Below are 17,599 nucleotides of genomic sequence, written 5' to 3' on the forward strand. Positions count from 1 at the left end.
TGCTCAGAAACGAATTAAGTGAAAAAACTACTTGATAGCTGGAACAACCCTTTTGAAATGTTAAATATATGCGTATTGACAAGATAGTGGAATAGACAATTTTAATTTCTCTAATTGTTGGCCCAGTAAGGGAAATGTTTGGAGGATGAGGCAGATATCCAGATATTAACACTTCTAACAAGGTGTGAGAACTGTTATACCCTCAGTTTATTTACATTAAGGAAATGCTTCTAACGTGAGAGACTTACAATAACAACAACTTGCATTTATATAGTGCCTTTATCGTAGGAAATTGTCCCAAGGCACTTCACAGAAGCATAACAAGACAGAAATTGACACCGAGCCAATGAAGGAGGTATTAGGACAGATGACTAAAAGCTTGGTCAAAGAGATAAAGTTTTAATGAGAATCCAGAGTTGGAGGAAAGCAGAGTTCTTGATGGTTTATAGGGCTGGAGGAGGCTACAGAGATAGGGAGGGGTGAGGCCATTGACAAATTTAAACACAAGGATGAGCATTTTAAAATTGAGGTGTTGGTGAACCGGAAGCCAATGTAGGTCAGCGAGCACATAGGTGATGGATAGGGGCAGCAAAGTTTTTGGATGACTGAAGGCTATTGAGTGCGGAAGATTGGAGGCCGGCTAAGACAGCATTGGAATAATCGAGTCTGGAAGTAACAAAAGCACGGTGGAGGATTTCAGCAGAAGATAAGCTGAGGCAGGGACAGAGACAGGCGATGTTACAATGGTGGAAGTCGGCGGTCTTTGTGATGGAGAGGATATAGGGTCGAAAACTCAGCTCAGGGTGAAATAGGACACTGCAGATGCGATCAGTATCGTTCAGCCTAAGACAATGGCCAGGGAGGGGGATGGAATTGGTGGCGAGGGAACGAGGTTTATGGCGGAGAGCCGCAGACAATGGCTTCGGTCTTCCCAATGTTTAATTGGTGGAAATTGCGGCTCATCCAGGTCTGGATGTCAGAGAAGCATTCTGACAAAACAAAGGCAGTAGAGGGGTCGAGAGAGGTGGTGGTGAGATACAACTGGGTGTCGTCAATGTACATGTGAAACCTGACGCCATGTCTTTGGATGATATGATTGAGGGGCAGCATGTAGATGAGACATAGGAGTGGGCTGAGGATAGTCCCCTTGAGGGACTCCGGTGTGAGGCCAAGAAGAGAAGCCAATGCAGGAGATTCTCATTCTCTGGCTATGATAGGTAAGGATGGAACCAGGTGAGGGCAGTCCCACTCATTGGACAATAGAGGAGAGGCATTGAAGGAGGGTTGCATGGTTGACCATATCTAAGGCTGCAGTGAGGTCATGAAGGATGAGGAAGGATAGTGTACCATGGTCACAGTCACTAAGGATGTCATTTGGGACTTTGTTTAGGGCTGTTTCACTGTGGCAGGGGCAGAAACTCAATTATTGAGGTTTAAACATGGAGTTGTGGGAAAGATGGGCATGGATTTGGGAGGCAAAAACACATTCAAGGATGTTGGAGAGGAAAGGGTAGTTGGAGATGGAGCGGTTGTTTGCAAGGACTAAGGGTGGGTTTTTTGAGGGAGGAGGGGTGATGATGGCAAATTTGAAAGGAAGGGGGACAGTACCTGAGAGAGAACAATTTACAATATCAGCTAGCATGGGGACCAAGAAGGGAAGTTAGGTCAGCAGTTTAGTTGGAATAGAGTCAAGAGAGCAGTAATTGGGTATTATGGACAAGGTGAGTTCAGAGAGGGCATGAGGAGAGATAGAGAAAGATGCAAATTCAGGGCCAGGGCGGAGGAACCCCAGGGGAATCTTGGCTTGGTGGCAAAGGGAAGGGAGGGATGCAGCAAAGGCAGCTGAATGGATGGTCTCAATCTTCGAGACAAAGAAGTCCATGAGCTCCTCACATTTGTTGTTGGATGTGACGGTGGAAGGGGCAGGGGACAGGGGTTTAGGAGACGGTTGGTAATGGAGAAATGAAGCCGGGGTTATTTTTGTATTCCAAGGTATACTCACCACAGCACTAGTTGCTCAGTTTTAGTTCGGGCAGGAGATCCAAAACTCTGTGGCTGAATTAAGATTTGGATCATCATGTACAATATTGCATCAGGAAGGTTGATCAAGAGACAAATCGTAGAGTCTAATAAGTGATAGGATTTTTGTTTCATCCAAAAATTCTATTGCCTATCACACTCGATAAGAAATAACATAGGAACATAGGAGCAGGAGTAGGCCATTCAGCCCCTCGTGCCTGCTCCGCCATTTGATAAGATCATGGCTGATCTGTGATCTAACTCCATATACCCGCCTATGGCCCATATCCCGTAATACCTTTGATTGCCAAAAAGCTATCTATCTCAGATTTAAATAACATTCTAACCTGTTTTACACTGATTCCAGTTTTATTGGGGGTGAATTTCCACAGGGTTTCTCCTGCTTATTTGCCTTGGAACAGCCGATGATACCCCCCAAAAAATGGCATAAACCCTGTTTTTCTGGGGTTTCTGCGGCTCTTCCATCAAAATTACAGCAGACAAGTGGGAGAAACCCCATGGAAATTCACCCCCATTGTTTTTATGTATTGTGATGAATTAGGGTTTTGTTGTATCATTTGTTTTCTGTTTAAATATGACTATTTTAGTCTCTACCCACTGGTGTGTGGTTGGGTTATTTTCCACTATTTCAGTGAAGGCAAGGAAATTGAACTTGCATTTATGTAGCACCTAATCACTTCTCTCAAACATCCCAAAGCATTTCACAGCCAATTAATTACTTTGACTAGTAGTCATTGCTCTCATGTAGCTGACCACAACAGCCATTTTACAAGGAACCAGTCAATTTGTTTTTGGTGGTATTGGTTGAAAGAGGAACATAGAAACAAGAGTAGGGCATTCAGCACCTCGAGTCTGCTCCGCCATTCAATTAGATCATTGCTGATCTGTATCTTAACTCCACCTACCCGCCTTGGTTCCGTAACCCTTAATACCCTTGCCTAACAAAAGTTTATTAATCTCAGTTTTGAAATTTTCAACTGACCTAGCCGCAACAGCATTTTGGGGGATTTCCACTACCCTTTGCGTGAAGAAGTGCTTCCTGACATCACCCCTGAACTGCCTAGCTCTAATTTTAAGGTTATGCCCCCTTGTTCTGGACTCCACCACCAAAGGAAATCGTTTCTCTCTATCTACCCTTTAATCATCTTAAACATCTTAATTAGATCACTCCTTAATCTTCTATACTCAAGGGAATACAAGCCTAGTCTATGCAACCTGTTCTCATTATTTAACATTTTAGTCCCGGTATCATTCTGGTGATTCTGCAGTGCACTCCCTCGAAGGCCAATATGTTCTCTCTGTAGTGCGGTAACCAGAACTGAATGCAATACTCTAAATGGGGTCTCACCAGAGTTCTGTACAGCTGTAACATAACCTCCACCCCTTTGTATTCCAGTCCCCTTGAGATAAAGACCAACATTCCATTAGACTTTTTAAATTATTTTTTTGTAGGAACGTTGGCCACAACACTGGACAATTCCTGCTCACTTTTAAATGGTGTTATGAGATCTTTACTGCCCACCTGGAACAGGCAGAACACAGTTGAATATCGCATTTGAAGGATGTACCTCTGAAAATGCAGTGTCTTTTCACTACCGCACTGAACTGTCAGTCTGCATTATGAGCCCAAGTCTTGCCGTGAACAATATTTCACGATTAGGGGTTAATTGTTAAACCTGGCCACACTAATTCACACACTGCATGTATAAACGTGCAGGTTTCAGTTTGTACAAGACTCAGCCTGCATAAAGAAACCACCTTTTTGTCATGAACATGAAACAAAGGTGTTGGGAAAGAGCCTGAACTGCACCAACAACTTCAAATTAGGCTGGGTGCTGCTCTGGTGCTGAGTGATCCCGAGAATCCGTGCCGCAGGCTGGAAAATCTGCATCGCCAGCATTGTAGCAAGGTTTTCTGAGGTCAGGTGTTAACACAGTGGTGTAGAAGAGAGAATGACCCAGCTTGAGAGTGCCCAGGAGGAAAGTTTTCTCCATATACTATCTGTAGCAAAATTGTAAATGTGGGCTTTATGCCGATGTGAACAATTTCACTACGTATAGCACACAGAGGAAATATTCCCTGACCCCCACCCATCCCATGTCAGTAACAAAATTGGTGTTTTTCTAAAAAAAACCTCAAAACTCTACTGAGGTTAATATTTTCTTCGATAAAAAGGGGGAGTACTTTGCAACAAAAAATATTCCCCCGAGACTTTCCTCTACCTACTCAACCAGTTATAGTATTGAATTTCACATGGCAATGTTGTAAGCTGTAGAGACTTTCAAAGTATCGACACAGCAGGTGTTGTGGTCAGGAGAGGCTCCTTCCCTATAAGTAGGGACATTATGCATTATGGCTGATGTTTCCCCCATCCCCAAAACTGTTTGCCAATCTAATGCACTGGCAGTGTACAAATATCACACTCCTAAAGGAAATGTTCAGACCACATTTCAAATATCCCCTACAAGCTAATAAGGACTATGATTATTCTGTTCCAATTTTAAAACATCTAAGATAGAATTGAAAAACTGTAAATATAGAGTTAGAAGCACCTGTGCAAAACCTTCATGATTATGTTTCCTCCACTATAGCTGCAGTGTTGGTGATTATGGCAGTGCAAAGATTTTTGGGTTTACTTTTGGTGAGTGTATCTATATTGTGATAACGCAGTGTGCTTAACTTACTTGTAACTTTGGGTAGAGATAGAGATAACCATGAAGGAGAAAATAATATATGGACAAGAACAAATATGCTAACACACAGAACCCTGTTGGAAAAAAACACCCTAATTATTAACTTTCTAATCAGCATAGCTGTAAAAGTGTCACTTTTCTCACCATTTCTGGATCAGATATAGTGACTGACTCAGGTTTACTTTTCTCACATTGTGAAATACATTGGGGTATGATTCCTCTAATTGCAGTGTAGCGCCTTCAAAATACATTTGTGAAGATTTCTTCTGTTTGCTATTTCCAGTGAAATTGTAAACACATTGAAAAGAAATCTTTTTTAATTCACTCCAAATAGCAAACAGAGGAAGGCCTGGAAATTAATTTGCGCAATGCCCATTTTTCCACAGCGACTGGCCCCTGAAACTAATGAGGCTGATGGACCAATTTCACGTGGTCCTGCCGCTGGCCTCTTTAGGTGCGTGCAACGAGTGCTGCACCCAGATCACGCCCCAATTCAGGCACAATCCAATTTCTAGGCCGAAATCTTCACAAATGCCTTCATTGACGGTAGGAATTTTAACTGCATGATCGCCATTCAGCTCTATGTTCACACTTCCCACCACTCCTCGTTCAAAATCTTGCCCACAGGACTAAGACTGCCCTGTCAAAATAGCCAACAACATACTTTATGTGGTGGCTGTTATGCATTATTCCTCTTTGTTTACCTCAACCTCTCCACGGTGTTTGATACAATTGATTGTTCTATCCTCCTCCACTGCCTCTCCTACAAGGCTAGCCTACCGCTGTAGCCAGCACATCATTTAATGTGGCCTTATTGCTCAGGAATACCCAGGGCATTGGTGAGACCACATCTAGAATACTGTGTGCAGTTTTGGTCTCCTTATTTAAGAAAGGACATAATTGCTTTGGAGGTGGTTCAGAGAAGGTTCACTCGACTGATTCCTGGGATGAGGGGGTTATCGTATGAGGAAAAGTTGGACAAGTTGGGCCTGTATGCACTGGAGTTTAGAAGAATGAGAGGTGATCTTATTGAAACGTATAAGATCCTGAGGGGACTAGAAGGGGTAGATGCTGAGAGGATGCTTCCCCTTGTGGGAGAGACTAGAACTAGGGGCCACAGTTTAAAAATAAGGGTTAAGACAGAGATGAGTAGAATTTTTTTCTCTCCGAGGGTCATGAGTCTGAAGAACTCCCTTCCCCAGAGAGCGGTGGAGGCAGGGTCATTGAATATTTTTAAGGCTGAGTTAGATAGATTCCTGATTAACAAGGCAGTCAAAGGTTATAGTAGGTAGACGGGAAAGTAGGGTTGAGGTCCTAATCAGATCAGCCATGATCTTATCAAATGGCAGAGCAGAATTGAGGAGCCAAATGACCTACCCCTGCTCTTAATTTGACTGTTTGTATGTACCCTGGGGGAAAGTGGCCTAAATAGGTGCATCCTGAGGTCAAATCAAGGCGAATTGTTACAGGAATTTTCTGTAGATTGGCAACTTCTATTTATGGCATTTTCTCTCTTTTATAACTTTGATATTTTAAAGTGTGACGGACACGTGCTAAAAGCAAGAGTTTATATACTCACATGTACACACAGAGTAGCCAAATGGTGCATTGTAGTGTTAGGTTATAAAAACAAGAATCCTAAAAACAAGACAGAGTGGGGAATATGTTATTGAGATTGAGGATCAGCCATGATCATATTGAATGGCGGAGCAGGCTCGAAGGGCCTACTCCTGCTCCTATTTTCTGTGTTTCCTACACATCGTTTCCTGTACTTCAGAAAGATTACACATAGCCACATACACCAGCTAGAATTATTTTAGTACCATGAACAGACAATGTACAATATGAATACTTCTCAAGTTATACTCGGCACTAGATTGATCTTAATTCTCTCACTAACATGCATAAATAATTGCCTCAAAGCAGCACAATCCACACGAGCCCTTCTTGTTTGAAACTTTAAGCTGGTTATTGTGGAAATATATAAACTCGCAGGCACTGTGGTAATATCTATGAAAATTCGATCTCCGAGCCGTTTAACAGGCAACGATTTTTGCTGGTCTTTCGAAAGCTCTACATTACTGCGGGCCCCGCCCGGGCACAATTTCATATTGCTTATTAGGATATAATACATTGATTCCGGATGCTGCAATTAGATTTACTAAAGCTTGGTATCCAGGCAGTTCACACGTACAGACAGGCAGACTTGAAAGAGTTTCCGTTGATCCAGAATTCTTCCAGTAAACGATATGTTTTCCGTCACATTACACTGATACTGGGGGGTGGGGGGATTTATAGGACGATCCTTCACTGAGATCCGAAAGCACTGGGGCGCTGTTCCCTTACCTGTCGCCAGGTGCTCAAATTGCCCAAAATTGGGAACAAACATCCGGACGTTAGCCAATGAGAGAGGGAGAGGACTCACCTGGAGACGTCACCTGGCTGGAAAGAAACGCCTGCAGACTTGAAGAGTTGCTGAATGTTTATCAGAGAGAAGCAGAAGCAAGGAGGCGGAATAGAGAGAGAGAGAGAGAGAGAGAGGAGAGGAGAGGAGAGCAGAGCAGAGCAGAGAGCGGGCAGCACACAGCACAGATCTTTGGACACTCACTCGGATTGCAATGAGCAGTTTCCCCTTCTCGTACCTGGGAATCCTCGTCGTCCTGGTCCAGGTGAACTCCGCTCTCACTGGGTTCACTAGTTAAGCGTGAGCACCGCGTTGCTCTTAAACACACCTTTTTAAATTGTGCCACGCAAAGGTCTCCAGCCCGACCGGACCCACAAGTTTGACGATCTTTATTGTGGAGCTTTACGGATATACACGGTGTCCCTGATCGCGCTCTCCCGAGCCCGGCTCCCAAGAAATTCCCAGTTTCTTATCACTTTTATATTGGCCGAACTTTAATCTAACGTAAATCCGAGTTATTTGAGCGCGGACTATCCCAGCTGCAGCGCGTCGAATCGACACGGGTTGGACTTTGGGGAGTTGTGACTTTAGGAAAACGGCAAGCACACATTTCTCTTTATTTAATGTTAAAACTGTCCTAATCCACAGGTTTGGAGCGGCGAAGGTTTGAAGCGTTGTAAAGGGTTCGAAAGGACCGAGTACATTTTCGTGGTGCAATCACTGGAGGAGGGACAAGTTGTTGGCAGAGGTAAGAGTTCAGAAAAGCACCTGAGTCTGATCGGGGGAATAACGTGGGGCGATGCGGGAAAGAGTGAAGGGAATTAACACGGGGAAAGAAGTGATCCTGGAATGGCGGGGGGAATTGGAATTAGCCAGGGAATTAGTATTGAAAGTAAAAGGTGCGCTATGATGTAGAGGAATCCAAGATCGCTCTTTTTTTCTCATTTCCCTCTGCCCCACATTTAGAATTTTGTGGTGAAATAGATTTGAGAATAATCTTTAGCTCCTTGTTCTGTGGGCGGTGGCCGTACTTTCGATTCTGAAGGTCTGCCTGATCATCTTATGTTTAACTTCCTGTTAAGAGCATCTGAACTATAGATGCGTATCTTGTATCCAAACCCTATGTACATGTCCATAAAATGTAATCATTTGGTTTGGGAATGGCCTGGGTGCCCGTCTGTTTTTCAGTGAATTTAACTCTTATATTGCGAGTATAGTGAAAGGATGGTAGAGTTCAGGTGTGTAGTCACTGAGATAAGATTATCCATATCTGTAAACTGCATCCCTTGACCAATTTAGTGTCAGTCGCCAGGGTCTTGTCTGTGTTGATATTGTCTGATGTTTTTCTCCAGTACTTTCTAACCAACTGTAGTGTTAATTGTAAGAAAAATGGAGAATTCTGATTGACTAACCAGCTGCTACTAACATCTGGTGCAACAAGCTAATTCTGAGAAATGTAAAGTTTTAAAATCAGGCCCAGAAAAATAACCTATGAACAAAATGGAAATTTTAATCAGGAAACCCTCCCCCCTCCCCCAGAGCATTTAACTGCCAGTGATTCAGCTTCCAACCACCACCTCATCAATGCCTTATTGGAGTAGGTTCCACCCTACAGCTGAGAACTTGCCTTGTGCTTTAATCAGCTGTGTCTCTCTTTCAACTTATATACATCTTAGGGTAACTTCATTCTAAGGAAATGGGTTGTTGGTTATTTTTGTTATTTCGTATGTGTATTACCTGCTTGTTGAACTGCCATGTGTGGGTGTTTGATTTTGGATCTAATTTTACAAAATGGATGCCATCCAAATTTCACAACATAACGCACCTTGCCTGAAAAACTCTTCTGCACCTGCAGTACATATTATTGCCTCTAGGCAAAAAGAGGTTTTAAAATGGATGCTGTCCATCAAAGTACTTTTTTTTTCTGTGTGCTGGACTGAAATTAATTGAGCAGTCTTTGAAGAACTGACTCGAAGTCCTTTTTATATTTCAGTTGAGATTTGATTTGCAAATTTTCTGAGACTCCCCTCAGAGAGCATGCTGTGTCGTTTCATTGTAGGGTCTGCCAAAGGTTAAGATTTTTTTTAAAATAGCTTATATTGGGGGAAAAATGGTAGCTGCCATCTCATTACTGGAATTAATTTGATGCAACATTGATCTAATTCACTCAGTTTCTGTTGCACAAGTCCAAATTTGCAGAAGAATTTTTTAGTACCATTATCCCCTGCAGTGGTTGCCACAGTACTAGTGTACCTCTGAAGTTTGCCCTACATTTAGCAGGGTTTATGTTCATGCCCTGTTTACATGATCAGAGTAGATATAATTAAAACACCCACATGACTGTAATATCGTTCCATAGATAAAGCACAAAGGAGCAGATGAAATGTTTCATTGTTAAGAGGGTTTTTGGTGTGACATGAACAGTTTCATTACTGCCCATGAATTGAATAGTTCAACAAAGTGATGCAATGATTTTCTGTACATACGGCAACATAATGTGCTCAATCTTGCATTTCTGTTCTTCCTTTTCCCCCCTACCCGCTGTTTGTTTTATTAGAATGTAAGTTTTTATTCAATTCAAGTTGCATTTATGATCTTAGTCTATATATTCACACTTCCACTACGAATAGGATAATAACATGGAGATGTGAAGAGTAAAATAACAAGGACAATCCTTCCTTTCTGTTCACCACAGCTGTGCCTTTTAGCATTTAGAAATGAGTGTACTTTGTTCCCTGGAGAAGGAATGTTTTTGATGTAATGTGTGGTAGTTAGTTCATATACTATTGTACTTTAATAACAAAGAATCCTGCCACTTCATATCACTCTGGACTCCTTGTTGCTTCATATCACCCACAAACTGAGTATCGGTGGATTACATGTGACATAATTATTTCAGTTTCACATGACTCGCTTATGACACATGCATATCCAATGATGACAGACTTTGAGGCGGTGCTCTATTCTAGCAATCCATTCCACCAGTTCACTAACAATTACTTAATCTTGACTACAACTTCAATTCCTTGGAGGCCACTGTTTTATTATTTTCCTCTATTTTCAACCCCATATTTTTTTTTATTCGTTCATGGGATGTGGGTGTCGTTGGCAAGGCCAGCATTTATTGTCCATCCCTAATTGCCCTTGAGAAGGTAGTAGTGGTGAGCTGCCTTCTTGAACTGCTGCAGTCCATGTGGTGAAGGTTCTCCCACAGTGCTCTTAGGTAGGGAGTTCCAGGATTTTGACCTAGCGATGATGAAGGAACGGCGATATATTTCCAAGTTGGCATGGTGTGTGACTTGGAGGGAACGTGCAGGTGGTGTTGTTCCCTTGTCCTTCTAGGTGGTAGAGGTCGCAGGTTTGGGAGGTGCTGTCGAAGAAGCCTTGGCTACTTGTTGCAGTGCATCCTGTGGATGGTACACACTGCAGCCACGGTGCGCCAGTGGTGAAGGGAGTGAATGTTTAGAGTGGTGGATGGGGTGCCAATCAAGTAGGCTGCTTTGTCCTGGATTATGTCGAGCTTCTTGAGTGTTGTTGGAGCTGCACTCATCCAGGCAAGTGGAGAGTATTCCATCACACTCCTGACTTGTGCCTCGTAGATGGTGGAAAGGCTTTGGGGAGTCGGAAGATGAGTCACTCGCCGCAGAATACCCAGCCTCTGACCTGCTCTAGTAACCACAGTATTTACGTGGTTGGTCCAGTTAAGTTTCTGGTCAATGGTGACCCCCAGGATGTTGATGGTGGGGGATTCGGCGATGGTAATGCCATTGAATGTCAAGGGGAGGTGGTCATTGCCTGGCACTTGTCTGGCATGAATGTTACTTGCCACTTATCAGCCCAGGCCTGGATGTTGTCCAGGTCTTGCTGCATGCAGGCTCGCACTGTTTCACTATCTGAGGGGTTGCGAATGGAACTGAATACTGTGCAATCATCAGCGAACATCCCTGTTTCTGACCTTTATGATGGAGAGAAGGTCATTGATGAAACAGCTGAAGATGGTTGGGCCGAGGACACTGCCCTGAGGAACTCCTGCAGCAATGTCCTGGGGTTGAGATGATTGACCTTCAACAACCACTACCATCTTCCTTTGTGCTAGGAATGACTCCAGCCACTGGAGAGTTTTCCCCCTGATTCCCATTGACTTCAATTTTACTAGGACTCCTTGGTGCCACACTCGGTCAAATGCTGCCTTGTTGTCAAGGGTGGTCACTCTCACCTCACCTCTGGAATTCAGCTCTTTTGTCCATGTTTGGACCAAGGTAGTAATGAGCTCTGGAGCTGAGTGGTCCTGGCGGAACCCAAACTGAGTATATGCTTTGTCACCATCCAAAGTCCCTACATGCACCTGACTTTTTTTTCCCTCCCTGAACTCAACAGAACCTATGCTAATTTTAGCCCCCAGACCACTACTCTGGTTGAGATTAGCTAACTTGGCAGAGAGGAGATCACAACTGGAATCCCTTGGTCTAGCTGGCTAGTCTCACTGAGCAAATAAAATAAATCCTCCTCTCCACTCTGGTCTAATACAATCTCCATTATAGAAAGAAGGAATGTCCTCCATATGTCTCAAAACTACTGCATAGCCAATGAGTTACATTTAAAGTGCAGTCACTGTTATATAGGCAAATATGGCAGCTAATTGTGCACATCAAGATCCCACAAACAGCAAATGAGATGAATGTATAGTTAATCAATGGTGGTGTTGATTGAAGGCGGAATGTTGATCAAGATATTGGAAGAACTCTGCTCTTTGAGTTGTGCCATGGAATCGTTTACATCCACCTGAACAGGTGGACGGTGCCTTGGTTTAGATATAGATTCACGGGACACTAAAGGCACCACCTCAAGTTGATGAGACTGTAAAAAGCTAATAATCTAGGTTTTAGCACCAAAGGGATAGACAATAAAAGCCAAAAAATCATGATGAGCCGATATAAAATCTTGATAAGACCTCAGCTAGAGTACTGTATGCAATATTGGGTTCCAAACTTTAGATGGGTATTGAGGCTTCTTGAGGGTACAGTGTAGATTCATTGAAATGCTGCCTTGTACGAGGAAATACAAATATGAAGAATGACGTCAAAAATTGGAACTTTTTTCAGTAGAACAACGCAGATTGTGGGGCATAGATTGTTCCAGTAGTTGAAGGGTTTCAAAAGAGGAACCATAGAAATGAGATTGTCAGATTTCGAACAGCGAGCAAGAGAAACTTTACATGGAGAGTTGTGAGGCTATGGCATTCACTTCCAGGGTTAGTGGCTGAGGCAGAAACTAGGTCAACATTCAAGATTAGATTGGATAGATGGATGAAGGAAAAGGAGATAAAGGGATATGGGAAAAGGACAGGTAAATGAGATTAAAACTATTTGCTCACATGGAGGGTAAATGGCGATGCAGACTGATTAGACTGTGGTCTGTTTCTGTATGGTAACGTTTATATATTCTATGTATTGGCTCGGCTCTTTTTCTTGCCAAACAATTTCTCAAAAGTTTTTTTTTAATTTATTAATTGTCGGGGAGGAGGAAGAGAAAATCAATATAAAAGCAAGTTCTCTCTGTGTCATTTCCGCTATGATTGTCACATGCTGTGTGATGTCATTTCTATCTTTAATCATATCTCTGCACTAATGACAAAAGTTTGAATGGAGAAAAGGCAAAATACAAAAACTATAAAATTGGATAGTTTAATAGGGTATTGGAGACCTCGGTTTGACAAGTGAAATTTGGGTAATTATCATGAATTGTACTTTGCGATCAACATTGATAGGTAAATCTGCTCATTGAGTTCCCAGATAATTATTTGCAAATAACTTTAATGACCCAGTTCCAATTGAGATAAGATCATTTACTGCCATTCTTATCTACCAATAAACTTAAAGACATCTGCTCAAAGTAAGTTCCTACAAGATTGGGCATCTAGCACCTTAATGCAGGGTAATCTGGAAGCCATTCCCACCAGTAGTACTCTGTAGATGTGGGGTTGGTGAAAAGAAGAAATTCCACTGGTTTTTAAAGTTGCTAAAAATCAGAAAATAATTTCTTCTTCTTTGAAGTTTTATCGATGTTATGGTCCTTTTCACCCCACACCATACAATAAAAAGCACACGAGTGCAGTTTGTCATTTAGAATTTCAAAGGGCTTTTCCAAATTCAAAAGAGAATCAGTGTAATGAGAACAATTTTGTTTTGTTTGAACATCACACAGGTTGTTTACCTGATCTATTTAAAGGGCTACTGTCGTCAGGAAAAACATTCTTGTAAAACTTTTTTTTTGTTTACTAATACACTGTTACCACACTGCCATTCATTACTTTCATCACCTGGAGGCAAATTGTAATGAAGGCTTTACCCTCCCTAAAGTAAAAGAAAATGCATTTCTGTTGAAAGTCCCTTTTTAAAGTTAGCACAATTTGCAAGGGAAAATTAAGACTGACCAAATGTTTTTTTTTTTAAAAAACAAATCAAACAGGGCTGTTTTTTTTCCAACGCAAAAGGTTCTTGTGGTCAACACACTGTGTGTTCCCTTCTTTCTCCTCTATTCACTCCACCCCCCCCCCCCCACCAAAAAAAAAAATCTGCTCTAGGCTCTTTCTACCTACTAGGGGAAAAATACCATGATTCAAACTAAATGAGAGGATCGTCCCTACTTCAGAGAAACAGGGCAACCTGTAATTAGTCTGTACACGTTTAACTTATTATGCATTTCACTAATGAGTGTTCATAATCCTGACCCTACTCCTAATTGTTGCTCTGGGCACAAAAGCTTGTACAAGCAGAAGCTGGAATCTAAGCCATCTTGGGGGCTTTATAAAATTGCAGTAACAACAATTGATCTGATGGTGCCCTGCCCAATAGTGTCTTTAGCCACTGTGCTGATTTGGATATCATTATGTGATGTTAGCAGTAAAACCAGTTGGTCATTTGTGTTTATTTAATGTGTATATATACAGGGTTTTTGCCACACTGGATGTACTTGTGTTTAAGTGTGCCCACAGTGAAACTGAAGGTTTCCTGCTCAGTCCATTCCTTGTGTGCCCAGTGAAGCCAGTATCTGTGGCCTGTATAAGTCCAAGTCTTGTTTCCAAGTCTGAAATGTTAAAGATGTATGTCTAAACTGCGTGCGGGTTCAGGATGCTGCTAAATTCATTTTTTTTTAGGCGTCTCGGGCAGCTGCCTAAAACAGGTGTTAGGCCCCTTGCATATGTCAATTAGGGATCTAACGCCTATTTAAGGACCACTCTGAGTGTTTGCGGCTTTGTTTCCGATTAGTGGAGCAGCTAATGGGCCTGCCTCGCCCAGGAATCTTCAGCGGTCACCAACGAAGGATCAATGTTTTAAAAAACCCTTCCTGTGGAGCCAGGAAGAGCAGGAGTGCTCCCCCGACTCCACAGTTGTCATGATTGCCTCATCCCGTTGCCCACTCCAACCTCCCCTCCCAGGAATTATCTTTAGGCCACTACTAACAAGGCAAACAGCCCGACATTTGGCATTTTCAATACGAGAGCTGCCGGCACCCGATTTGTACCAAAAAGAGAAAATTAGATGGCCTGAAACTCTAATGTTTCATGAATGTGATCAATGCTACTGGAGCAGGGAAAATTCAAGATAATGGAGCTTTTAGAATTTGCTGTCCACCACTGGAACACACATTATTCATGTGCTGTTTGTAATGCTGTCCCTTAAACGCAACGGAAAAACAAATCTATTGTGTTTTGCCTTTGTTATTATGTGCATGAAAGCTTTTGTATCTATTTTAAGTGAGAAACTACCTCTTGAGCAAAAAATGAGCTATTTTTCATTTTTTTCCTCTCCTATTCCTATTCCTCTTTCTCTCTTCTCTCTCCCCCCCCCCCCCCCCCCCCCCCCCACACCTTCATTTTCTTTCCTTCTGAACAGAGTTGCGCTCAGTGCAGTGCCATAAGTGGCAGGAGCTTTCCAGTACACCTGAGTGACCATTCTCATGCCTGAACATAGTGAGTGATGGCAGGTTATTCTGCTATAAGGAACAGAGCAAAGATAGGACCAAACTTTATGTCCAGATACACTTTCCAGTAGGGGTCACTGGATAGAGATCAGCTATGGGGGGGGGGGCTGGCTGATTTCCTCTCATAACCCTTGGGCAATAAAGCTAATTCTAGAACCCTAAAGACCCCTGGCCGAGATGAGCTAAGCCAGCATAGACCAGAAATAACTCTTGAGGCTGTCCGTCTGTATGACTCAATGGAATTCTTCAAGTTTTTAAGAAAACTTCCTTATTGAAGATAATTACAACAATATAATGCAACACCATCCTGTGGATTACAATATATACCATAAACACTACAAAGGACTCTTGCAGTAACTATCAAGAGCTCAATGTTACAAACTGTTCATATGATTTGTTAATTACTCTGTCTAGGAGAGACTTATTTATGAAATTGGCATGTGATTTGTCAAATAGAGATTGCAGCCTTTTCAGTGTTAAAAGCCGCTTTTCTGATCGAACAGTACTCTGGTTCCATTAGTGCATTGTTTAATGGTTAAATGATTAGGAAAACTATACAGTAATTTAAAATCTTTGTTTTTACATGGTTACAGATTCTCTTCCATTCCACTGGCCCTAATAAATTGCTGACAGAGTTGACCTATGTACCCTTTTTATGATGCAAAGTCTTTTCTTGGTTGCCTTGTTTTGCAGACAGTAGTGTTCCCTTTTTGTCAAGCCTATATATTTGGTATTTTGCTACAGGTATTTATATTTAGTTCAAGAGAACAAGAATACCTCTCTTGTCTAGTTGTATGGCTCTTGCTAAGGTCTCTGCAAACAGCAACTCATTGTGCCTAAAAGGAAGCAAATGCATTGAATGATAGAAACTGTGTTGCCATAAAGGTAAATCATTAACCAAAACTAAATCCATTCGCACTTGAACAATCTGTCTCCGAAATGTTTGCTTAAGTACTTCTGTTTGACTTGTTCAAATGCAAATGAACGCCTTTTATGCTCCTCTTAAAAATCAGCATAATTTTTTCAGATATGTCCCAAGATATTCTGTATATTTGAAGAATTACCTAAATACACTTGGTACTGAGTAATTAATTCTAACCACTGTGTTTAGTGTAGTTAGAATCTGAAATCTGTACTGTAAATGGTTCCCTCCCCTCAGACACTGTTCTCCTTCCTTTTCAAAACTGCCGTCAACCCTCTGCCAAACATTTCCACTCTTGATCCCTCTGATCTTGGAAATCACCGCCCCATCTCCAACAATCCGTTCATCTCCCAAGTCCTTGAACCTGTTATCACCTCTCAAATCTGTATCTATTGTTCCCACAACTCCACGTTTGAATTTCTCCATTTGGGTTTCCGCCACTGCCACAGCACCAAAATGGCCCTAACCAAAGTCACAAATGACATCCTTTGTAACTCTGACCTTGGTGCATTATCCTTCCTCATCTTCCTGGATACCTCTGTAGCCGTTGATGATGCTGATGTACACAGATGACACCCAGCTCTGCTTCTCCATCACCTCTCTCAACCCTTCCACTGCCTCTGTGTTGTCAGAATGCTTGTCAAACATCCATTCTTACGAGAGCTGCAATTTTCTCTAGTTAAAACATTGAGAAGATCAAAGCTGTTGTCTTTGCCCCTGTTACAATCTCCATAACGTTACCACGATTCTGTTCCTTTCCTGGTCACTGTCTCTGGCTGAACTAAATTGTTGGCAATTATGGCATCCTATGTGACCCTGAGCTGAACTTCCTACCCCATATCCTCTCCATCACAAAGACCGCCTACTTCCACCTCTAACATTGCCAGCCTCTGCCCCTGCTTCACCCCATCTCCTGCTGAAACCCTCATCCATGCTTTTCTCACCTCCAGACTTGACTATTCCTATGCTGTCAGCCTCCCAGCCTCCATAAACTCAGCTGTCTATATCCTGTCCCACGCCGAGTCCCGTTCATCCATCACCCCTGTCGTTGCTGACCTACATTGGCTTCTGGTCATTCAATGCCTCAAATTTAAAATTCTCATCCTTTTAATGCCTCATGGCTTTACCCCTCCCTATATCTGTAACCTCGTCCAGCCCTAAAACTCTTTTTCCCTAACCCCAGAACCCTCTCTTCCTCTGACTCTGGGCTCTTGCACATTCCCAGTCTTCGCTCCACCGTTGGCTGTACCTTCACCCGCTTAGGCTCTGGAAGTTCCCCCCCCCCCCACCATAACCCCCTATTCTCCTTCAAGACCCTGCTTAAAACCCCCCAACAATCTCATTCTTTGGCTTAGCATCCATTTTTTTTGTCTGATTTTGCTTCTGTGAAGTGTCTTGGGGCAGTTTTTTATATTAAAGGCACCATATGAATGCAAGCTGTTGTTTGTATTAAATTGACAGAGAAAGATTGTTTCTAGACTCTATCTGCATTTCCTTGTGAACTCTTAAACTCTTATTTAAAGGGGCAATGCCTCTAGATATGATTCACACATCTGC

At 42.4% G+C, this 17,599-nt stretch overlaps 1 protein-coding gene across 1 annotated transcript in view; it reads left to right on the forward strand.

Moving 5' to 3' along the window:
* Positions 1–7,159: 7,159 nt before the first annotated feature.
* The window catches only part of cdh31 (cadherin 31), a 49,587-nt gene continuing 39,147 nt past the window's right edge, over positions 7,160–17,599 (forward strand). Inside the window, exons 1-2 of the mRNA XM_067998042.1 lie at positions 7,160–7,402; positions 7,786–7,885. Coding sequence (XP_067854143.1) covers positions 7,352–7,402; positions 7,786–7,885 — 151 coding nt within the window. The 5' untranslated portion in view covers positions 7,160–7,351. The remainder of the gene's footprint in view (positions 7,403–7,785; positions 7,886–17,599) is intronic.

This window comes from Heptranchias perlo, chromosome 16 (genome assembly GCF_035084215.1).
Source record: "Heptranchias perlo isolate sHepPer1 chromosome 16, sHepPer1.hap1, whole genome shotgun sequence".
Taxonomy (NCBI): domain Eukaryota; kingdom Metazoa; phylum Chordata; class Chondrichthyes; order Hexanchiformes; family Hexanchidae; genus Heptranchias; species Heptranchias perlo.